General features: G+C 38.7%; 1 protein-coding gene across 2 annotated transcripts in view; it reads right to left on the minus strand.

Annotated features, from left to right (window-relative positions):
- Positions 1-25,403, minus strand: part of DGKQ (diacylglycerol kinase theta) — a 91,668-nt gene that overhangs the window by 40,306 nt on the left and 25,959 nt on the right. The window contains exons 2-7 of one of the 2 annotated variants that reach the window (XM_085043276.1): positions 24,698-24,777; positions 16,575-16,674; positions 10,984-11,069; positions 10,143-10,268; positions 8,540-8,693; positions 4,358-4,426 (exon numbers count right to left, since the gene is read on the minus strand). In XM_085043276.1, the coding sequence (XP_084899402.1) occupies positions 4,358-4,426; positions 8,540-8,693; positions 10,143-10,268; positions 10,984-11,069; positions 16,575-16,674; positions 24,698-24,777 (615 nt within the window). The remainder of the gene's footprint in view (positions 1-4,357; positions 4,427-8,539; positions 8,694-10,142; positions 10,269-10,983; positions 11,070-16,574; positions 16,675-24,697; positions 24,778-25,403) is intronic. The other variant, XM_085043277.1, reaches the window with a different exon arrangement.

Consider the following 25,403-nt stretch of genomic DNA (forward strand, 5'->3'; position numbering starts at 1 on the left):
ACCCTAAGCTCAGGCATATTTCTTAGTTAACTAAACATAATGCTGGTAATCTTGTATTCACCACACAAACCGCCCCCCCTCCATTTTATCAGTGAAAAATCACATTTAACTTTGTCACTGTCCTCCTCATAGGGGACACTTTTACCACAACCCAGTGAGAAATGGCTTGCTTGCACATGAGCTTCTGGAAGCACATTAACAAAAGAACGAACAGCTACATACTGCAAATTAGTCATCCAGAAATACACTTCTCCACTGATTCAAGAGCACATCCAATACATATAAGTTAAGGGGTATCTCATGCCAGTCTGATTTGGCTAACTATAACCACTTCTGAAGTTAGACAAAGCTCTTCCTTCCACCTGTTCCAATTTTTAAATATTAGAAAATAATCTAATTACTGAAGTCTACGTACCTCTACTTAGTGTATGTATTAAAAATCCCTTGTTAATATGCAACAGATGCGCTTATCAAATTGTGGTATTTAAAGGAGTTACTGCCTGTTTTGTAACACTGGCACCTCACTGCTAAATGTCTTTTATCTCTTCCTGTTGGATCAGAGTACACAGTATCAGGCCTTTCTCCTGAAAAACACATTATTTTTTTCTTACCATGGGATACTGAGCTGAAAATAACCTGTTATTCATGCTTACCCTTTTCAAGAAAAAATAACTACCAAAGGTTAACTCCAGGCATAATTTACAAAACAGTGGAATTTGATTTCAGAAGCTATGATACCAAGTTTTCCTGGGAAAAGGATAAACAGTATTGGATGTGTCTGAAGTTCATGTTCCCTTTGACTTCCAAATCCCCACAGACAGGACATGGCTTCTGAAAAGCCTTACACGTGGCTTGTGACTGTGATAAGAAAATGATTTAGTCCTGAATGGTTTTGCCGCTGAAGAAAGATAGAGGCCTACACTGAGTGTATTTGTGAAAATTACTCTTAAAATACTAAACTCTAGCAACATAGCTGACCAAGAACCATTCTTCCCAAAATAACTTGGGTTACATACATGCTTTATGCTCTCCTTCTCTACTGCTGCTCCATATTACAACAGTGTGGGGATTATGGAATTTCGGTTTATTTCACTATTAGGATTCATAACCTACAAGACAGCCTTTATGAATGTAAGAATTGTGTATTTTTTTCTTTTACTGCCCTTGAAGAGAGCCTTTCAGAATCCCAGATTCTTTCCTCTTTTCTTCAGCTCTTTCTCTTCCAGGAGAGACAGTTGCAGGTGTGTGCCTTATCTGAACTTGTTTTCATGAGCAGCTCAAATTCCTAGTTTCAAGATAATTTTGAAGGACAAATCCACGTTAACAGCTGTCCTCCCATTCTGGTAGGCACTTCTTAACGCATCTTCTCTTGGTTTTTAGAGCCTCTCCAAGCATCTGCCATATATCTATCACCACTTGATCTGGTTTCATCAGTTTCAAAGCCATTTAAACCACATTTAAGAGGAACATGTGACATGTTTAGTTAGCTGTAACCAGTTATATAAGAACACAGTGGCCCTTTCTTCTCTTAAGCATCTTTAGGGGAAAAATACCTCCCCATATGCTGTTCTTGCTTCTTCTGGAAAACAGTTTATTCCTGTTTGCAGAGTTACAGTGGAGATCTCCTCTGCACTGTCACCAGGTTTGGGACAAGAGATAAGCAAGCTCTAAGCCAACAACTTGGGTCTATCTAATACAAAAACCATTTTTTGTCTTACTCAGCAAATGAACAGCAACCTAAGCAGGGCAAAACAGAGGCTGCAGAAGGACATGTTGTGAAACCTGTTTGCTGACAGCACCGCAGTCCCCATTTCTCTGCCCAGACAGACTCCTCTAAAACCTCCTCCAGAATGGGTTTTCTTTGATGGCTGAATTTTGTCCTGCAGAAGATGGACACATGCTGAATCTCACAATTCACTTGCAGCCAGTGAGGGCTGAGAGACACTCCCAGGGCAGAGAGAGCCCTTTTCCAAACCTGCTTGTGTATCTGTTAAATCCAGAAATCAGCCCAGAAACTGTATGGTTATTTTTATGTTACTTTTATGCTTTTAGTTTCAGTATCTTGGTAGGCTAAATGTAATGGTTGATTTCACACAGTTAAGCTACCAATATTACGACCTAGACCTTCTAACTTTACACTTCACTCAAGCTCATTATAATAGCAAAGAAACAAAAGTGAATGTGGACCACTAATTCAAATCTTCTTCCAATACTAAACTACAGACTTTGTATCCTTTTCTATTGGCTTCTTTCCTATGGAAAAAATGTGTCTTTCCACATCAATATTACTCCATTTGTTCTGACTTGTTTTCACTGTTTTTAACACTATGTACCCCTACAACATAAAGAGCAGGAAATAGGAAAAGCTAAATATTCTGGAACGTAATTCAGTTCAGACACTCCTGAGGGAGAGTATGGTAACAGTCCAAAAGACAAGGCAGATGTACTGAATCAACACACAGAAGCAGTGAGCAGCTTTTAACTGATGTTACACAAATGGTGTGAACTAGAGACAGGTGAAAGTGGTACAGTCCCCTACAGCCATGTCATTGTCATGCCAAATTCAATAGGTTATGACTTCCCACACCCAGAGAGGCACAACAGCTGGCAGGTGAACCTCAATAACTTTATCAGGTAGGTTATCAGAGGAGTCACATCCCGAGCTCACAGGACATCATCAATCCTATGGTCTGGGGGTGGCACACCAGATGAGTCCACAGGGGAAGTCCTCTGGGTCACCTTACTGACCAGGGAGGTCACTCAAATTGCAGGGATATATGAAATGCATGTGAAAAGCATCCTGGGATGATAAGGGGTTGTTAGGGGAACTTAACGAGAAGCAACCAAAGGGAGAGATCAAGGTGGCTTAGGGAAGCACTAGTGTGGGAAAATAGAGGGATAAGGAGACAAAGGAAGCATTTAAGGAAGTTGCTGGTTGGTACTGCATTGCCATGCCTGGACCTCGTCACCACAATCTGTCCTGTCTTATCAGTAAATGCTATTTCTGACTCTTTGTGAGTGTGATTTTAGTTGAGCATTCTAAGTCACAGCAAAGTTACTGGGCTCTACACTGTCCTAAGTTTTGTGAATATGCATAACAAGAAATCAATTTTTAATGCTACTGTTCTTTTTAAAACACAACTAATGATACTTTACATAACTCTTGAAAATACAGCATCTATTGCTGCTTTCTCCAGTCCCAAGATGGACTGAACAAATGACATATTAAAGTTTGTATACTGCCCTGAATTTTCATATCTTTTTTCTTCTTTTGGGAAGGCTAAACTAAAGCTGAACTGGCCTGTACTAATGCTTTCAACGAATCCAGTTGAAATATCTCAATACATAATTTGCTCTTTTTGACAGTCATAAGGGAAATAAGCTTAATTGTTGAAATGGAGAAGTCCTCACACTCATGTGAGGACTTCTCCATTTCTTTAAGTGACTCACTTAGGTCACTTAAAACAAAAAAAAAAGTGAAAGTTTTTAGACAAACTGCAGTTAGTCGGAGCATTTTCCCATAATAAGTAAGTATGGCGGTGGATCATAACTTAGAGCCATTCAGGAACTAAGAAACAAGAGGATACTTGAGATCTCTTCTGTAACTGATTTAATTACTTATGTAACTGATTTTTTAAAATCCAAATAGCATTTGCAAAACTAGCCTCTTGATTTTGTAAGAACCTTAGGATTAAAAAAATATTAGTATTTATTGATTTAAAATGTCCTTTTTTACAACAATCCATGCATCTACATTAGGTAGCAAGCATGTTGTTCTAGTTCCTAACATGGATATGGGGGTGGGAGGCTCTGGTACTGCAGTTTTACTTCATCTTCTGAAAAGTAAGAATTTGGTTGATACCAACCCCAGAAAATGCCACATGCTTCAAAACTTAACTGCAAAGGAAGCAACCAGTCCAGCTCAACCCTGTTTACTGCAACAGGCCCAAGCCAGACACAAATTCAACCAGTATCCTCAGTAAAATTTGGACCCAGCAAACTTACAAGCAGAAGGCTTCGAAAAGACATGCTGTCTGCCCTTTACATTCGTTGCTTATCTACGGATTATTAACACCATGTTTCCTTTCTTCAACTGCCAAGAAAATTGAGAGAAATGACCTTTTTGTCAGGGTAATGAACAGATTGTCACTTACACCAACCTACCAATGGAAAATACGAAGGTGATATTTTTAAGGCCCTGGATAAATGTGTTGGACGAAAACTTTGGACCTGAAATTAAAACCTAATATTAGAAAAATAGCCATGTAATATTTTGTCATAAGGCAATATAATTTAAGATTATATGAAGGAAGACTGAAATGGGTGACTATTCACCACTTATTAAAATTTTTCTTACTTGAATCGGTTGAAATTTGGATATCTTTTGTTGATCCCTGTGTTGACCCGTCAACATCATCATCTTCATCTGTAAAAGCAGAAACATTTTAAGAAAGGATTCTTGTTAATTTGAATGGAGAGAATGGGAGAAGGTGTTTGTCATTTAAGAACAGCTTCCATCCAACAAGCTAACATAAAAGGAACCAGTCACGAAAGCACACTTTCTTCCTCTACCTACTTTATGATAATAATTCATACCGTTAAAACAGCATAAAAAACCCCAAATCCGTATTGTCATGTAACTACAGTGAAGGCATACCTGAGATCCTTATACTGTTAGGAATTGCAATTACAATACAATTACAATTATTGCAATTGTAATACTGCAATTACAGCATTTCATTATTTTCTAAAGCCATGATATTTGCCTATGACTGATGTATGGGTGGTTCCCATTAAGTTATAAATTACCAAATCATTCCAGGAATTGCAGTAACAGCCTTCTAGTCAGAAACAATGGTGTTATAGAAGTCATTTCCACACATGAAAAACAAAGTTACTGACATCCAACAACAAAGAAATTGCTGGTCTCCAGAAGAGGATTTTGACAGTAGGCTCATCACTCCCAGTAAAGCTAGCAGCTACCATGTCAGAAAATAATGCACCCTGTAAAACCACACAAAAAATGCTAAGGAAAGACGTAAAAAAATGCTATGAACATACGCATTTGCTTCTGTGAAGAACATCCTGATTACATTCTCATTCCTGACACTCAGGGCCATACAAGACCACTGCAAATCCAAATACAATCAATTTTCCTTCTCCCTATTATAGCTGACAGACAAACAGATCAAGTTGCAAACTGGAGAGAAATTTAGACAGTATGGTCTTGAAACACCCTGAAATAAAAGAAAACTAAATGCCTTCTTGAATTTCACTCCAGACAAAATAGTGTTTAAAAAAAAGAAGTAAATATAACAATACGAAATGACTGCTCCTGATTGCTTCCAACTTTCTTTCTCAGTTTAGATGGGAAGAAACTGACTTCTATTATTACACTTTCTTCTTCAGTCTGAATAGGAGGGAAATCTACACCAACAGCATCTTGAAACTATTCCAGTGAAGTTCAATGACTTCTCTACGAAGTTATTATGAAATTATGACAGGAGTAATTTGGAGGAAGAGGCTCCAAACTGCTCTACCATTACATATCCCAGTAGCTAAAGACTTTAAAAGAAGCCTCATTCAGCACAGAGATGTTTGCTGAATGTTGGTCATGAAACAGCATTTATGCAGTGGTAAAAGTCACTTTGGACAAATGGTCCCCAGTAGGTCAGAGATTATGGATGTGCTTACTCACTGCATGGGACAAGTCATCTGGCACTTCCAACTACCAGCTTGGGAAGAGCTATGCCTGTATCAGTCAGCTCATCCAGGCAACTGCCAACACTTCTTTGGTACCTCAGACTGGTCTTTTCACAATCTTCTGAGCCATGCCCTTCCCCAGCTGTGGCAACAGAGGAGCACGCTCTGCATGCCATGCCAGGAGAACCTCTGAATGAGCCTGCCTTCATCCAGAAATGCTAATTATCCTCCAACAAAGGAGTTCCTTGCTCCCCTAAAATATCCTGAACATGCACACAATCTTTAACAAGATGGGCTATCCAGAGTCTCCTGCCTTTCCCCTAGAAAAGCAGCAGCAATTCCTGGGGCAGCTGTCCTGGCCCATCTCATGGTCAGAAGAGCATCAAATATACCCTAACAGAGTATCAGACAGCTGCTAACTCATGACACATCTTAGTAACTTTCAGCACATGCCAGGAGCTAGTGGGGTTTTGTAAGAAAATGCAAGTCTGTTCTGTGAACATGGGTAACAACAAGGACTAAAGGGACAGAGCACTGAGTTTCCTTGACACAGGATGATGCGAGAATTAGTTCAAGACAATTCTTGGCTCTACCTTTGAGGAAGAATCTGGGCAGACAAAAAGAGCATATAGCAATGGTATTTGGTGCTTTTGGCAGCGACCTGCACCACCTGATCTTTAGCAGATGACTAAGAACGACAAATGTCCAGCAACAGGTCTCAAAGTAAGGCTCAACAGGATGTAGATTGTGTAAAAGAAGTCACGTGTGAAGACACCAGACTAGTATCTGCACAGTCAGGATGCAAATGCTAAACCAAAGTGCTAAACCAAATTGCTAAACATAGCACTGTCAGCTAAAGAAACAGAGAACAAAACACTTTCTGCACAGCGGAGTACAAGGCGAGCACTGCACCACAAATACCACTCACCATGTCCTGTGCTGAGCCACAGCTGTGGCCCATTGACCATGAAAAAAAAGGAAGATGTCAATTGCTGAGGCAGCTGTCAAGTTCACAGGTACACAACAGATCAGCAGTGAGAGGAAAGGGGAGCATCCCCATGGCTCGGCCCCTGCTCCACTGGCTGTCAGCAACCCCACCATCCTGGGAGGCTGCTGCCCACTGGATGACAGGAGCTGAGCCCAAGAGGCAAAAATTCTCACAAGCCACAGAAAAGAAATTCTGTGTTAGAAAAGAGATTTTTTTGGGGTGTTGCTGTATTATATCTCTATCATATGCAGGCTGAGGACTATAAAAATGCATTCTGGCCTTCCAAGCAAGGTGAGTTTTATTCAAGTTGATTTTACCCCCCCCTTTCATATCACAATAAAGCACTGGAAACAGTCCAAACTGAGTGAATGAATATTTTTCCATCCCTATGTATCTGCTTCTGACCAGAAGCTAATGGCTACATTCTCTGAATTTAAAGTACCAGACATACTATTTCATTAAATAAATGCAAAAAACACATTCTTACTTCACAAAACCTTGACTGTGAGTAACAGGAACTCAGACACTTAGAATGTAGCATAAGTCCTGAAATAGAAAATCTTCTCTTCCATCACTTAAAATATTGAAGGAAGAGACTAGAAGGTGCAGCTAAAACCTTGGATTCTTTCACTTAAGATGCTCCATGTCCAATTTTTATTAGGAGGAGATTTTAAAATAAAGAGAAGGTTAAAGACTGACATATTAAGAGAAGACACCACTGTTTAACATCAGAAAATTCAAAGAAAAGACTGTATTTTAAAGGTTTGTGGTTAATTTCTCTTAGTTATAATAATACATCTTCACTTAAGTCTTCGGGACACTTGTAAAATACCTAACAATAGACCTGAACCAAAGTTCACGGTGAGCCTTGCGGCAAAATCAAGCTCATCCAGACTGTTTATTTCTGTTATTTCTTAGGTTGGAAGCATTAGCAACTCCATGACTTTCAAGCGGGTGCAACACTACATCTTTGCCCACTAGCAAGCAAATCCACTTACAAGAAAAATAACTCACTGAAAAAAAGCCAATCCACAAAAGCAAGCTAATGCCTCCTCTCCACCTTTACACTCTAACAGGTCACTGGAGTGTGTCTGGGTCACATAGACCTGGGGTCACGCAGTTTATGCAGTAGCAGGACTCCTGCTACCGATTCTGCACATAAAGCACAGGCCTCTTGCTTGTGATTGACTCTGCTCACCAAAACCAAACCTATGATTTAAGAGCAGAAAGCTCAAGAGAAATCTGCCAGATTGAGAAAAGAGCAGTTGCAAATATTTAACTTCCATGACCTATATTTTACCTACCTTTTATTTCCTATTGCATTCAAGCACCAAAAGAAAGGCTTTACAGGAGCATAATAATCAAAATATAAATTAAAAAATACTCCCGTGTACTTCAGGCTTAAAAAAATTCTTGTTCCTGAAGAGCTGTTAAACAAACATTCACTCTAGATGGCAGTAGAACGTTACCCTGGCTAGACACATGGTGTAATTTTGACACAGAAATCTTAAAAAGGGCAGATGCTTAATCCCAGAGACAAATGAAAGTATCTGTACACGATAGGACAAGTGTTTGCAGCAAAGATAACACTAACACAACAAATTTCTTTATTTTAGGTTTTCACTTTCTTTGTTTCAAGAACAGTGCACAAATTGCTTTGCAGCAGTAAACAGAAGTTTTTGCATTTTGCACAGTGCCCATTTAAATATCTCTAACCTGTACCAGAAATACCAAGTTACAGTATCGACACAAAAGCCAGTAAAAACTAGCAATGATGCACTTAGTTGAATTATGACACTAGGTTAAATATGCTCATCAGTAAGTTGCATTCAACTTTGAAATTTTTACCTGATTCTGTTGGCAAATTTTCCGATATTCGAAAACAATGTAATTTGCTGAAGTTGCGAGAAAACAACTGCACACAATTTGGAGGAAGAATCATATTCCTTAATCTTCCAAACGTACATTCTGGTGTGACAATTACATAGCAAGCAGCATGAGCCTAGAAATAAGAGCATCAGTTAAAAACTTGTGATACACAAAGAGAGTAAATTTGTTTATAAAAAAACTGTGACTGAAATTGTCTAACTCAGGTTAGGGATTACATTAACCTTTTGTAAATCACCTTCATTAAATAAATGGCCCACTTTTCACCCTAGATTTTCATTTGTTTGATTCAGGTTTTGTATAATCAATAATAGGGAGTTTTAATATGTCAGGAAACTTTCAAAGATCACAAATCTGCTTTACTAAAAATGAAAGTTTTTATACAGCTACATGGAGAAGTCTAAAGTTTTGGTCTCAAACTCTGATATTCCATTCTAAGTGGATATTTACTGGGGGAAATGGGAAAGGTGCACAGGTTATATAAAATATTTTGAAAACAGCAGTATCCCCTTACATAGCCATAACCACTTGCAGATTCAGAGGTAAGACTGTTTTCAGTTTTATTCCAAAGGGTGACGGGATTGTTTCTGCCTTTACACTGTTGTAAATCTTCTGTCATTATTGAATATACATATCTTTGTATGTATGGCCATACAGCATGTTACATTTCTTAGACTGTTCTCAAAGACCATCCCTCCCACCTCAGACATTATGTCACAGATTAAAATACAAACACACAATATTAGAAAAAAAATAAAATCATTGAAATCATACCTGAAATACTGAATAACCTCTAGAGTTTTATTTTAAATCATTATTACATGGAGTACCTCATCTAGCCTTAAGTAGCAAAATAATGATTTCTTACATACATTTTTCAGTTCCTGCCCCATCTGGTGCTACTCTGGACTTCCAACATATTTTAATATGAGGTAGCATTAAGTAATTGTTATCTGCATAGCACATTGTGTATCAGTGTGTGAAAATCTTCGTTTCCATGAGAATTATTGAAGGGCAGCATCAGCTTGCACAGGAAATAAACATGTGTCATGTGAATGGAAAAACTCAGAAACTGATATTGACAGCTTTAAAAAACCCCAACCACATAGGTTAAGACCTATCCTGTACTGAAGTAAGAGCAAACATATTAGAATGGTAAGTCTTTTGATCTTGCAGAATTCATTATTTGAAAGAAATTCTGATTTAACACAAAAACTGACTGCAGGCTTCTAACCACAAATCTATAATGATTAGTCCCTGTTAAATTCCACTGGATTTCCATAAGCTTCACTGTGATTTTGAGAATTGCTCAAGAAAATGACTATGAGGAGGATTTAAAAAAAATCGGATTTTCCATCTCACATGTAAATATATATATTTACATAAATAAGTGTATAAATTATGAGGTCTATATAAAAAAGTGTATATAGACAAAGTATATAGAAAGTTTATACAAAACATATTTATACAGTGTGCAAATAAATGATGTTTATAACAAGTGTTTAAAGAAGCACATGCACGTATCTACGTGGTTCCCACAAATAAATGCAGCAGTACAACATACCAGGATGCCACACCATTCACATCTCATGCCAGAGAGCACCTCAGAAGACCCACAGGTTTTTTTGCAAACTTCGCAACGAGCACTTGAAGAAAGGTTGCCCTCCCTCCAGTGGTGATGGTAAGTATCCTGAAGGAACACATAATGACTTAGCATTACATGAATCAGATACAGATGCATCTTCAATCCAACTTTAAAATCAGTAATTCAAACAGCTCTGAGGAAACAGCAACAGAGACTAGGGCATTAAGTGTTTCTCAAGATAAATATGAATGTTAACAATCTTACATTTCACTAAAAGACTAAGTGTTATCAAACTATCAAAAATTTATCACAGTGTTTTTCCTTCACAGTCCACTGAAAAAAAAATTAAAAAATCCTGAAATATCAGTATTCTGCACATACTGTACAAGAGAAGATAAAAAAACAGGCAGTCTTGCCTCATTCAGAATGCAGGAAGCATGAGGACAAGAGAATGTTTGCCAGGGATGCAATGCACCCAACAGCTCAACATATAAAAAAGAAAAAGAGCTCCATGCCAGTGTCTGCAAGGCAAACTTTTATATAAGATGCTTGATTTTTTTTGTTTTAATTTTTAATTTGGACATTGTACGCATTCCATAGACTTTTCAGCAAGAGTTCAAAAGCATCATGAAGGTATCAGCATGTAAGTTCATCTCACTATTTGTGGTACATTCTGAAGTCACACATGTCCTTTGCTTGCCAATAAGCAACAAAAGTGCTTTGATAACTGGCAGCACGTGAAGGTAAAGGCCAAGGTTTCTCCTTCTCTAGTCCACAAAATGCATGACCACCCTCCCCCTGCACAGGCATCTGCACTTACATGGTCCAGATGCCCATCCTGGTGACACTGCCGGCAGTCACTGCAAGCAAACAGGATACAGTCTGTGTGCACATGTAGCTCACAAACTAAAAGCACAAAAACAAGAAAGCTTCTTTAGGCTGGAACCCTAGGGCTTTTCTGCATCTCCTTCCTCCCCCCCTTCAGTACTTCTCCACTTCCTTTTGACACCATACTTTCTCTCCTTCACGCTTTTAACATTCAGCAAAGGTACACAGAGTTGTTTACCAGACTTGTTCTGTGTGTTCCTCCAGTTCCTCTGTGTTAAAAAGATGTGGTAAATATAAGGGCTGACCAAATTTTGCTCATAAGCAGCAATTGTCATATTTCCTCCAATTACAGCAAGTTAAATTTGTGTAACTGCTTGGCTTTGTCTCGCAATTTCACAGTAACTGCTGCCAACTCCAGTATAACTGTGCCTGAAGTCTACTTTGATTCAATCACCATATATAAGGTAAATCACCATTTCATTGTCAAAAAAAGGAAATAATTTTTTCAGAATACTCTCCTAAGTAAGGTTAACATTGCCTTCCAAAAATTGCAGGTACTGTAGGGAGAAGTATTTTTAGTGACCTTTTAAAGGTTTAGACAAGTTTTGGTTTTAAAGTATCATCATTATTTAAAAGTTAACTTGAAACACTGGATGTGAAAGAAAAGAATCTGCAGCTGCTGCAAAGGATGAGTTACCAAAAAACCACCCAAAACGACAACTAAAAGATCTCAATACGTAGTTTCATCACTTCAAGAGTTAGGCAGGTTCTCTAGAGGCCTGAGACAGAGAGGCATGAAAAAGATCCTCCTGTAGCTGCTTTGTAAATACTTGTATTGCTATGGGAAGGCATCTGATTTTTCATTGAGTAAATGAAAGCAAGAGACAAGCATCAAATTTTTCAAATATTTTTTCAGTTTTGGTGAAGGTTATTTCTCCATGCATATTACAAAAATATGAGAACTGTAACCTGAACATTGGAAGGTGGCAACTGCACACATTAGCACATTATGTGAAAGTATTTTGAAAAACAGTGTTATTAATTTACATAGAGAATAGTACCCAATTTGAAATCTCTCTGGACTCTAGAAGAGGTGATCAGAACTAACACTGTGTTATTCTAACCCCACAGAAGACATAATCTATCATCACACTGAAGCAAAAGATTCTTGACTAAGTCAACCACAAGCTCACACACAGCTTGCTATGCTCCATGTCTTCACTGCACTCAAGAACTTTTCTCTGAGCTGTGGCACAGTCCCTCCTCCACACACATTTCTCCATGTTCACAGATGTAACAGGAATATTTTGCAGTTTTGCCAGTTCAACTATCAGGCAAACTACATGCTTTGAGTCACATCCTTGCTAATGGTAAAAGTGTCTGTAGACGAAGTCAACAGTGTCACGGAATTTACAAAAGCATTGGGGGTTTTATTGTTAATTTTGCCAATACAGGCATGCATTGCCCTTTGCTATACTTTGTAAGAACACAGAGGGGTTTTTACCCTTGGTTTAATTCACATCTGCTGCTTCCAGCACCAACCCTACCCCAGAATTAATAAGAAATGCATTCACATGAGTGGCAGGAGTGTCACAGGAGTTCATCCCCTCAATTAACTATCCTGCCATAGGAAAGAGGACATTTTTGAATGTAAAGATCAAGTCAAATTAGAGGTCCTACACAAAGAAATTTGATCTTTATCAGCCATTCCATAATTGGCATGATTTTAAAACTCCTAACAGAATGACGATCTCCTGTTCAATCTAGTTATGAAAGTTCTTTATGATTGCCAAAAAACCTAAGCTGATTAATTTCAGATACATAACCTTGGAAGAAGAACCTTTAAAATGTTTACTGCCTCCTTCTGCAGTAAATCTGCTGCTCCTAGTTGATGCTTAATAAGAAATTTTTGTAAAGAATTCAACACCAAAAAAATGTCTGGGTTACTCCAATTTCTTTTTTTTTATTTTCCATCCCTTCTTCTTGGAAATAAAAGGAAGAGCAACTCTCACCATCCTGAGTTCAGGTTCAACTGACACCAGTGAAATCTGGCAACAAAAATAGCTATCCAATCAGTAAATGACAACAGAATTTGGAGCCCAACTAATGTAATTTTCACCAATGAAGTGTATGTACTTATTTCACCATGGGCTAATACACATGCACACTTACTTCTGAGAACAGGTTCCCTACTGTGCACCCACAACATTTAGTACTTGCCTGAAAACTTTTATGTCTTAAAACAAACTTTCTTGAAAGGAAATAATCAGTCCAAACCAAGCGATTAAAATTATTTTACAAGTATATTTAATTATGTCAATCATTTACTTAGAAAAGGTAATTATATCTAAACCCTCTTTTTTATCTTCATGATGGTAAAGAGTCCAGGAAAAGTTCTTACTTTTAGTATCAGGCATGAACATCATAAAAAAGAGTAGATGTAGTATTAAGCAAAGTCATTAGAAGTAAACAAAAAAATGGAAGAAAGTTCAACATCTCCATCTGGATTTAAAAGCTCTACAGATTAAAACACTAGACTTCTAAAACAAATTTCAAAAGCATTTTTGAAGAATAAAAGAACAATCTAGTGCACTTTATGAACTTCAGCTGTCCCTTTTAAGATACATTTTAAAAATGTTCAGAGAAACAAACTGTAGACTTATTGGTATTCAGAAAAAGGGCTACCAAACAAGTCACACCACACAAAACAGTAAAAACGCAAACTGTCAAATCCATGTGAGGAAAGCAATTCAGAACCTTCAACAAACCATTAAAAAAAAATTCTGTGCATCTGTAATACCTAAATACTACATGGGATTTCATGTGTTTCATGTGTTTCATGGCAAACACTTAAATGGAAACATGTGAAATAAATATTCCTTTGCACTTGTGTGCTGGTTTTTGCTGGGGTAGAGTTAATTTTCTTCACAGTGTTAAGTATGGGGCTGTGTTTTGGGTTTGTGCTGAACACAGGATTGATAATACAGAGATGTTTTAGTTGCTGCTGAGCAGGGCTTGCAGAGAGCCATGGTTCTTTCTGCTTTTTGTGATGACAGGCTGATGAGGAAGTTGGTGTGCATGGAAGGCTAGGAGGAGACACAGCCAGGACAGGTGACCTGAACTGCCCAAAGGGATACTCCAGACCATTTGGCATCTTGCTCAGTACTTAAAGATGGGAGCAAGGAGGAGGAAGGAGGAGACATTTGGAGTGATGGCATTTGTGTCCCCAAGTCACCACGAGGTGTGAGGAGGCCCTGCTGTCCCGGAGATGTGAAACACCTGCCTGCCCCTGTGTCTTGGGGTGTTCTTTTATCCCATACCACTTCTTATACCCCATACCAATTCTTGTGGGGTTTTGGAGTTTTTTTGTTTTCTTGGGCTTTTTTTTGTTTTGTGTCCAGGCTGGTTGCTGCCCACCCCTCGTCTGCGGGGATATCATGATAACTGCGAGCCAGCCCAAGATTTCCTGGGAGAGTTGAGGTGTGGGCAAGGGGCAGCTCCTCTCTTTCTTCCCGGGCAGTGGGTACGGCTAGCCAGGCGGCACGCTCTCTCTAGCAGACATGCTGCTGCACGTGAGTTGTGCCTGGTACTTTCTCTTTTTCCTTCGGCACTGTGACTGGGCTTACTGGCTCGGTTCTCTGCCTCCCTGCTGTTTGGAAGCCCAGAGCCAGTGCATGCTGCACGGGGACCAGGAGCACCCCTTTCCCTGCCGGAGGGCCGCCCTCCCCTCTGCACAGCCCAGACCCAGGGACCAGCCATCGCTGCTGCACAGTTCCTGCTGTCTCTTGCTTGCTACCCTGGGTGAGCCAGCCCAGCCACTCCAGCTGGCTGCTCTGAGGCCCCTGCTGCAGCCTGCCCGCCATTACCGCGTGAAGGGGATGCGACAGAGCCGCGCCACAGCGCCCCCTGCAGCCGCGGGGGAATCATCGCACCTGCCCTGCCCGGCCGGGATCTCAACAGTGCCCCTGCCGGCCGTGAGCGGAACTGCACCAGGGAAGGCGCCGGGCAGCCCAGGGCAGGCTGCTGATGGTTTCTGGTTGGTTTGGTGTTGCTGTTTGTTGTTGTTGTTGTTTGCCTTGTTATTCAAACCAAGATACCCTGGGGAGCAGTGAAGGAGTTCTTTGTTTTGCTCTTATTGTGTGTGTGGCTTTTGCTTTCCATATTATACTGTCTTTATCTCAACCCACGAGTTTTCCAGCTTTTACCTTCCAATTCTGTCTGTGATCCTGCTGGGGGGGCAGGCAGCAAGTGGCTCTGTGTTGGGCTTGGCTGCTGGCGGGGGTTAAACCACAACAAATGGATGCAATGCTAATGCAGTAGAGTTAAGACAGTAAGAATATAAAAGCAAAAATTAAAAAGCTTTAGATAAATGAGATCACTAACCTAAAGCTGTTTGCAACAGTTACGAGGGTGTAACTAGTTATAACTATTTTCTTTTCAAATTTCTGTGTTTATCTCATGCCCTACAGGTTGTGAGTCTTACTGTGACAGATCACTAGAAAATTCTCTGTGGTATCTGTAGCTCACTGAACATCCTACCGAACCATCCACCTCACATGGTAGCTATATTAAGTGACAAAATCCCACTAGTCAGAAGAACAGTTTGGTTCCATTATGCAACTCAACAGACAAAAGCAGAAACAGAAATACTGCACCATTCTACTGCACCATTCGTGATCAAAGAGGAATGTTACCCCTACACATACACATAGAAAACCGTATTAAATAAGATATTATCTTTAGCAAAACAGCAATTTTGGAAGCATCTCAATTCCCTGCAGAATTGGTTCTTCATTCGTTAGACTTTTTTTTTTTTTTAACAGCTCAGAGGTAATACTCCTATAAAACAGGAAATTCTACTTAACTTCACAACATGAACTGAACAACAAATAATAGACATTTAAGACAAGGGAGAATTAAGGAGCTGCCCTACATCAAAATCAGTCATGTACTCACGCCAACATGTATTTCAAATAAAAAAAGCTGATGTTTGGGTGATTTCTTTAATTACTGTTTTTTCAGCGAATCCATGTCAGAACACTCAGAGCAGTACTATTTTGACAAATAATATTTTCAAATATCTTTCCACTGAAGGTTTCTCATCCTCATTACATGTAACAGATATCTGAGACTAGTAACACAGAAAATTCTACATTCTTCCCTAGGAATATGAATACCTGATGCTTCTCTGTACCAAAAACTTCCACTGTAAACAGAAATAAATTACCTCAACAGGACAAGTTTTTCTTTTGCCATGATAGCTCCTCATTCTTTGCACATCTCAGGCATGAACTCATTGCACACCATCGCCACCACAGACTTGCTCAAAGTAAATTGGAGGAAAGATGAAAAGAGCGTACAGGTTTGAGTTTGTGGTTTATTGAAGGTGGTTGATTTATTATTCTTCAGGTTGAAGTATGCCTTCCCACAATCAATGAATGGATAAGAAACAAGCCAAGAATTTCTCAAGCACAGCAAGTAGTGGTTTTGTGTATACACACACACCCTTGAGGTATGCAGTATAAGAAAAGTGTGGGTTACTGGGTGACACACAGATGGCTGTACAAGTATGGTTTAAGTTACCTTCACATCGAAAGGCAGGTGACTCTAGGGACTTCCTGCACACAGTGCAAAACTTTCTTTTGTAATGTCCTGGAGGCCCAAAACAGTGTGCAACTGGAACCTGCCAGCAAAGAATGCATAAGACATCATCAATTTCAACTTTCAAAGTGTCAGTTAAAATTCATAGAAGCTGCTTTATCCTGCGAAAACAGGGCAGTATATACAACATAAACTTAACTAAGCACAAGAATAAATAGGTGAATCATCCTTTAAAAAAGAAACATAGTTTATATCCATATATTTTAAATACACATATACATATAGTTTAAATATATATACATATATGTATTTTAAATACTTTTTAATGTAAGTGCTTTTTATATTCGTGGGAATTCATATGTGTTGTATGTATTTTTAAGTGCTGATCAGCTTCTTGATTCACAGCAACATGAATCCAAGGGCTTCCTTTGGGACCTACCTGTAATCACAGTTGTTCTTCTTCTGTTCTTCTTAGTTGAATCAAGGACAATTAAAGAGCAATAACTGCACAGGCAAACAAAATACCCTACAGCCACACTCAAGACAATTTTTAAAATCTCAGTGCTGCCACAGTTCAGTACTCTCCACATGCCTTTCACCTCCTCTCCGAACACACCCCAGCCAACTAGCTGACTGGGACAAAGGCATTGGTCTCCCCTTCCCTATCCTAGGCTTCAAAGCCTGATTGGTACAGAGATCCAGCTCCTGAAGTACATCCAGACTGAGATTCCTCTTGACTGTAGGTGGAAAATGATACATTACAATATTCTCTTGCAAGAGCTGTCTGTACCAATGGTTTTGGCAAATGAAATTCTGGAATATTATTCACTTGTCTTAAAATGTTTTTTTTCTTGCTTAGTGATTAATAATGAGGATGGGAAGCGATAGTACTAAAGGAACAACAGATGAAAAAAAGCGAAGTGAAGAAGAAACGTATTTGAGCTTTATACTTGTTCTAGAGACTGGTCTTCTTAAAAGATTCACAGCTTTGCTAAAGTGACTTTAACAGTAGCAGGTAGGAGCATAACTGTATTTTTAAAGTTCTAGAATCCAAATGAGTTCCACAGAAGTTTGCAGTGATTTAGGTATTTAGTATTATGCATCTCACATACGCTTGTTGCTATAATGAACACATCAGATTTATCTTGTGGTAGCATTTCTGGTAAAGGCTGAGCAATTGTAATTTAAGTGTGAAATGAAATTAATAATTCCCAGTAAAATATTGGGAATAATGACTTAAGATACATGTAGTCACAGATAGAAGCTTTTCCTCTCAGATACACTAGTAAAAAATCCATCAAGGTTATTCAACAGGACTTGAATTTTTCTCCTTGTATACTGGGGCTTTCCTGAGAACCATTAGCAGCAAATCTGATACATACTGTGAACACAGAATTTAACGACCCAAGGACTCACTTCCAGTTATAAACATCTAATTCGCACGAGCACTTCTGCCTCTGAAAGAGTGGGGACAGTTACACCAAACAACCCTGTAATTCAAGCAGGCACAATGAAAGAACTGAGATGAAGTTTTTGCCAGATGTGACACAAGGAGAAAAGAACAATGTTGGAAATTTAATCAAGAAAAATCAGTTAACTCCAAACTGCAAAGCATGTGGTTCCTCCAGTCCTCCTCAGAATTAAGCTCTGGGAGATAAAAGAGGATGAAGAGAGGTATTTACCAAACATGTTACCAAACATGAAGAAAATCATGCACAGCAGCTGACCACAGAAACAGTCACCAGCTCATAGCCCCAGCTGACCGTGTTGTCTGGAGGAATCCTTGGTCCCTGACTGACCAGGAAACTGCCCATTCAGATCCCAGGCTCCCCACCAAGCTGGCCTGACAGACAGCCAACAAAAACCATCTCATATCAGTATCTCCAATATGAAATACAACAAAACAGCATTGCCTCCAAAAGCTTCAAATGTTAACTTTATGTACAAGTTGGGGATTTAAAAATATAGCCAAACCATTCTTTTTGGGTCCGTACCCTACTCCCATCAGCCGAAACTGAAATGTCACTCTCAGCCCTCCAGCTCTAAGTGACACAAAAACCATAGCTAGCTTACATTATTTTTATTTTTTTTTAATTAGAACACTCTAGTATTCTAACTCTAACATATGTTTACAAAAAGAATATATATCCTTGGGGGAAAAAATATCCTGGAGAGCCTAGGGAGCTTTAACAAACTATCTCAGATTACATCTAAGGTATATAATCCCTGCCCACCCTGCTACTTCTCCAAGAGAAGGGAAAACCAAACTTGTCTGTACAGTGACATGCAATTTACCTGGGTAAATATAATAAATAAATAAATTAAAAAAAAAAAAAAAATTAAAACTCAGACTAGCAAAGCCAGTGAGGTATCATGAAAGAATGTTACATGTTATTGCCTAGTATATATCCACCTGCATAAGTACAGCAAAGTACTGAGGTATAAGGTAGCCTACAGAGAAAATGTTAATAATTTATGAGAGTTTAAAACCTCTTTTCCAATACAACTACTTAAATTACCTTATGAAAGCCACTAAAATTGATTTCCACAGAAAAATACCAAAAATTTCTGCTAGTAATACCATTAAATGACATCTAAGTGCCCTTACAATATTGATCAGAAGCATATCAGCAGAAAGTATAATGGTAACACTCCAGCATGATCTCCAGAATGACTTTGCATTCATGGACAAGATACCCCTAGTTCCTGTTCTATTTCCTGCCATCTATTAAGGAATGCAAAGCATTAGAAAATGTAACACATCTCTGTAAATGTTCTATCAGCCTGTAATAAAATTTGATCCTCTAGAAACCTAAGACTTAGATTCTATCTCCTTCACTGCAATCTGTGCAAGTGCACAGCAGTTCTGCATTACACAGAAAGAACAGCAACAAAATGCTTTTAACATCCAAACTTTGGGAGAAAAACAAAGGACACAATGGCTTTCTTTTGATAGCACCTTTTAAAATTGTTCCTCATCCCAAAATGTCCCAGGGTGTCAAGCATGTGACCAACAGTATATCATGAATTTAAGTAATCTTCCACTAAGGCAGAGTCACTTTGTACAGAGTGGCCCAACACACATGCCTATGTCTAGATATTATTTTACCCATGCATCTCCTTCCCTGTCACATCAGGGTGACTTGCACTTGGCAAGACTTTGTAAAAAACACCAGAGAGACCTAAACACCTAAAGCAGTGTGGGAGTGAACAGCTTCCAAGTAGGAAAGAAAGGGTACACGGAAAGAAGAACACTAACACTCTCAAAAATAGCCTCCAAAGGTTGAATAAAAGGAATTTAACTTAAGATCACTAGTTTTCAGTTCAAAAACACTGTAGCATTTTAAGGATAAACACAAGCACACATTGGAAGCAACCATCTTCATTAGACACCCACAAGGGTAGTCGCATGGGGTCATTCTCAAAGGCTGCTCTCAACATAAGGCAAAAAAAATTAGCTGATAAAAATTAAATTGGTGTTTCTGAAACAAAAACATGTATGGATTTTGATGCTCATGTGTAAAAGCGCTTCCCTAAAGTTTCTAATGTTCACTCTAACCCCATAAACCTTTGCTCTGTGGAGGCAGATATGGTGAACACACCTCACTACACCCCATGACTATTCTGTGCAGGCCTAGATTATACCCTCTCAGACAGAAGCTAACAACTCTGTGATTCAACTTTTGCCCATATTGACATCTTTTCAATTACTTCCTTATTACTCAGTAATCACAAACAGACCTTTGATTTGTTTGAAACCTCTCTGATTTAGTAGCAAAATATTTCTGCAACTTGAATACACTGTGTGCTCTGGAATGCCCTGTTTTTTTCTCCTTTTAGGGACAATGCCTATCAACTACTCATCAGCTGTGTCCAAACTGACATTCTTCCTCTCAGCACTTGATTTGTCAGTTGGTGTTTAAAGGCCATGTAAGTACACATTCCATATGGTAGCTCTGAAATGGGGTAAGAATACAAAGTTAAATGGTGTCTCAACATATAATAGGACAGGAGAGACAAAATCAAATATTTAATTACCAAAATTTTAATTGGTGCTAACATAAGGGAACGAGGTACATCCACATGTTATCCCACTATATCCAGGACTGTTTTTCTCCTTTCTACATATCTCTGTGACAGGACATTTGGACTTACATAGTCTAAGGTCTAAACGACCCTTTGCAATGGGAACTGTATAATGCATCCCATACTATTTCAAACCAGGAATATATGATACTTCTACTCAAAGGTAAGAGTTGTGTAAAAGCTTTCCACTGCAATTAGGAGTTGCTTGGACTAGTGTTTTTTGTACTGTAAACAAAAAAATTACATGCAAAAGTCACTCACTCCTTACTTTTATTGCTACAGAGGAAATAAATGTCCATCTCCTTTTATCAAGATAAAGATTAAGAATTAAAACAAACACAGTGACATCCCATAATGCTTCTGAAACTGAAGAGTCACTGATACAGCTGCAGAGCTCATCTGAGAGTTCAGATCAAGTTTCAAGAGAGCATAATAAACTCTCTTGAGTTTATGAACTCGGAGGTGCTAGCCCTTCCTTCCCTTAAACTCTGAGGTTCCACTTCAGTGAGAAAAAGGAGAAAACCTTGGTGCACTGCCAAGATTACCAGCAAGCAGTTTTAACCCTCATTTGGATTCTAAATTATGCCATGTGACTGTTTGACTCCAAGCAACTTGCTGAAGCACTGGTCAGGTGTTGGAGAACTGGAGACGGTGGTCAGTGACAGAAGGTGGTCAGTCCTACCCAGCAAGCTCCCAGGTAAAATCACAGAGTCACAGAATGGCTTAGGTTGAAAGGGAACCTTTTGAGATCATCTAGCCCAAACTCCCCTGCAATAAGCTGGGACATCTTCAACAAGATCAGGTAGCTCAGAGCCCTGTCCAACCTGGCCTTGAACGTTTCCAGCAGACAAGAGCAGAGACCCCTGCAAGCACCACAAGCCTTCCATTCCTTATCTCAGCCCATGAATGCAGCAGCTTTCCTTACAAAGGAAAATTTTATTTTTAGTACAAAGAGATTCAGAATCTAATGACCTAGACTAGCATTTTTCCATTCTAGACAGCCCGGCTTTAAGAACAAAAGCACGCAATGTCTCGTGAGCAGTCTTTAAAACCTTCTTAAAATGGAAATGTTTAGAACCCATTAGAGCAACGCACCAACACACCAACAAGGAAAAACAAGCATAGCAAATGCTGAACTTCACTAAACCATTTTTCATGTGGTCTCATTTCAATTTAGCTTTCCAGGAACAGTTATATAGAAAATATATACACATTTCTTTGGCAAATATAAGAAGCTGTAATACAGCTTCAATTCCAACCTAATGAGGGAAAATAAAACTTCACATTTCACCCCTTTGAATTATTTTGTTTTGTGTTGGTGTTTAGGAGTTGATTATTTTTTGTCCTCCCTTTTTTTTAAGACACGTACTTCAAAGTAGGTAAATACTTACGGGAAAGTAGGAAAGAGAAAGTTTGAATTTGAAAAGGTTGCTGAGGCCCTACCCGTTGAACAAATCATATGCCCTGCCAACTTTTCAGAAGACTGATCCATGAAGGCTTGTTTGGAAACATCATGACCTGGATACATTCTGGAATACTAAATGCAAGAGATAGTGATTTACGATAGAGAAAAAAATTTGTAGGTCAGCCTTAAGAATGAATTCATCAAGAATAATCTGAGGCTGGACGCAGTTGCGGCATGCTTGCGACTCTGCGGGCCTTTACGTGACCCTGGGAAGGAAACCCTACTGTCAGGAAAAAAAGTTTCCACAAAACATCTGCTGAAAAATTATTCTCTGATGGGTTGACTTAGTATCAAATGACACACACTCTGATGAGCTTTAACAATTGCCATCTTCTCTAGATGAAATCCAGGCAAGTAAAAAAAAAAAAACCTCATTTCTGTAATACACTGAATATTGACATAGCTGAAAGAACTATCAGAAAAAAATTCCACCAGTATTCCCTCCTACGTCAGACCTTTTAATAAATAAATAATCTGAAAGGAGAGATTAAGAAAATAAACTTTCCACAAATTGTATAAATGACTGTCATTTGTTTTTTGCTCTGTTATATTTTTCATGCAAATGCCAAGCGTGGCATTTGCTTTGACAGAGCCTGCATGCAAAACGACGTCTCCCATATGGCAGACTTCACTTGCACAGCTGATCAGGATTAATGCAACTTGGATGACCACGTCAAGCAGGACATGACTGTCCAGAACGAACAGTACAATCCAGAACTTTCAAAATAAAATCATTACAGCTCAAGACAGAAAACACAGAAGACTCTTTGCAGCTAACTACAGCAACGCTGAACTGCAAACAGTTCCAAAGGCTGACGACACTACCAAGATAACTATCCTTGTTGTGCTGTACAATTTGTGTTTATTGTTTACAGATAAATCACAAGATAAAAATTATGTTTTGGGTCAGAGAGATTATAGGAACTGACAAGAGAAAAAATATTACACTGATGTCTACAACTGATGCAAATGGAAACACTAGAAAGTTTAAATAGAGGATTTTTACCCTATAAAAGCAAAGGAACAAATACTACTTTAAACAATGAATTAAATTTAAATTCACACAAAAACATATTCACAAAAGAAGCAGTCATAAATGTTTACAACACTACCACTCTGAATTAAATTACTGTTTTCCAGCTGGATTTTTGCCATCACCCTAAAGGCCCTTGCAAACATACATATATAATCTGATTCACTATTCCTTTTGCTACAATGACTGATTGCCAGCATACTGAAACAGCAGTAGATGTTAATTCTTAGTAAAAGCATTTCTCACTACCTACATGTCCCTTTACTATGGTTTCTAAGACTTACAGCAGTATTTCTTACTAATTCACCAGCAACTTTCTATGTATCAAACACCTTTTTGACACCTCTCAAGATGTAAGGTAAGTAAGGAAGGGGAAAAGCAAAAAAGAGAAAAAGCAAAGCTTTGTGTTAGTAAAGCCTAGCAGCTTTATCACCTAGACCAAGCATATTGAAGAAGAACAAATGGGTAATTTCTCTCTATCCAATCCCTGTAACTCAAACTGCATACTGTTTTTAAACTTTCACATCTCACCCCCTACATAGGTTTCCACAACAAAAAGGAACCTGTAAAACTTTTCATGACACAGAGAAGGGAATCTGTTCCCCTTCACAGGTCTACACAACAGATTCCCATAAATGTGCTTTTAGTCAGCACAGCCTGTAATGAACATGACTGATTTTACAGCCATGTCTCACTGACTTTTGCATATGGCTCCTCAAGTTATTTGTAGTGTTTTACTACTTCTCTAGTAAATTTCTCACATCCTTCTCCCCTTTTGCTCCTCTTCTGTCATCCCTTCCCAAATAGATAACACACTTTGTTTTCTCTTCAGTTTAGCTTCTTAATACTACAGTTCCATCCTAGTATCTTCAGTAAAGCTGATTCATGTTTCACACCCTTTAAATCAATCTCTTATGCATGAAGTCTTGTGGGAGATCACAAGCCACCTGAAAACAAGTACTTTATTACTCACCAAAATATTTGAACTACTGTGATCAACTGAAGTCCTGCCCTCTTTTTTTTTTGGCTTTGAAATCCTATACTTACAATGCAACATCTCTGGACACAATAAACAAGCAGAATCTTAAGATGCAGCAATCAACAGAAGACAAACACAGCTCCCTTGTTAGGCAGAGAAGCTTTCATATGTAATAGCTGTAAAAAAAATTGGTGATGTACACAGCTCATCTTTATGACACATGGTGCATTTTCCAGAGAGCACCAGTCATTCCCTACCATATTGCAAGACTTCCAGGTAATGACACACAGTAAGAACATCTAGTAATATTTAAAGAATGCAAATAACTGGTCTTCAAAGATAGACAATCTACAGTTGCTCATAGCAGAGACTTTTCAAAGGAAGTGTATCTTTGCCTGTGAGCAGCTATAAAAGCCTCAGCGATGACTAATACAATTTATGCATTATCATATTAAAAAAACCACTGCTATACTACATCATGTTATAGTGATAAAGTGTGCTATTATCCCAAGAAAGAGACAAGGCAGTGTGTCTTTACTCACCCTTACAAGGCTGGGAGCAATACATGAGCACGGTATCTTGACATTCTTGAGGCACTTTTCGTGAGACATGAAGTTGCAAACTGTGGAAATAAAATAAGAATCGTGAGCAAATCTTCACAAGCAAGGGACTTCACGAAACATAATCAATCCAACAAAACCAAAAATGGAGTCAAATGCAATTAAAAACACACCTTTTAAATCACATTTGCTATCCCCTAGGTCTGAGAATGTACACTACTGTCACACCCTGTGCAGTGCATAAACTCCATCTTATTTTGCTACTAAGATGTTGGCAATGGAAAATGAAGGAGAGTTAATCCCAAGAGAGTACAAGCCTACCACAAGTCACGTCCTCCCACACTCTCTCCATGAGCACCAAAACGAACTCTTAAATTTAAAAAAAAAATTTAAACAGTCCAAAACAGCTCTTTGATGTAGCCAAAGCAGATGGACATGTTTGCAAGTGAATTATTCTACAAGCTAGTGAATGTTACATAAATAAATGTGAGAAAACAAAGTACTGTTACAAACTGAGTGTAATGGATGAAGGAGACAAAATTAAAGGTCACTAGTTACAGGCAATTTTGAAAGTCAAGAGTAACTATTTCTTTTACTACAGGTTTGTAATTCCATCCAAGCTCCACAAAGGCACGCTTTCAAGCATGACAGTGTTTGAAAATATAATTTCTCATGGGGGGGATGTTTT

Source organism: Lichenostomus cassidix, chromosome Z (genome assembly GCF_008360975.1).
Source record: "Lichenostomus cassidix isolate B80296 chromosome Z, HeHo_3.0, whole genome shotgun sequence".
Lineage (NCBI taxonomy): Eukaryota > Metazoa > Chordata > Aves > Passeriformes > Meliphagidae > Lichenostomus > Lichenostomus cassidix.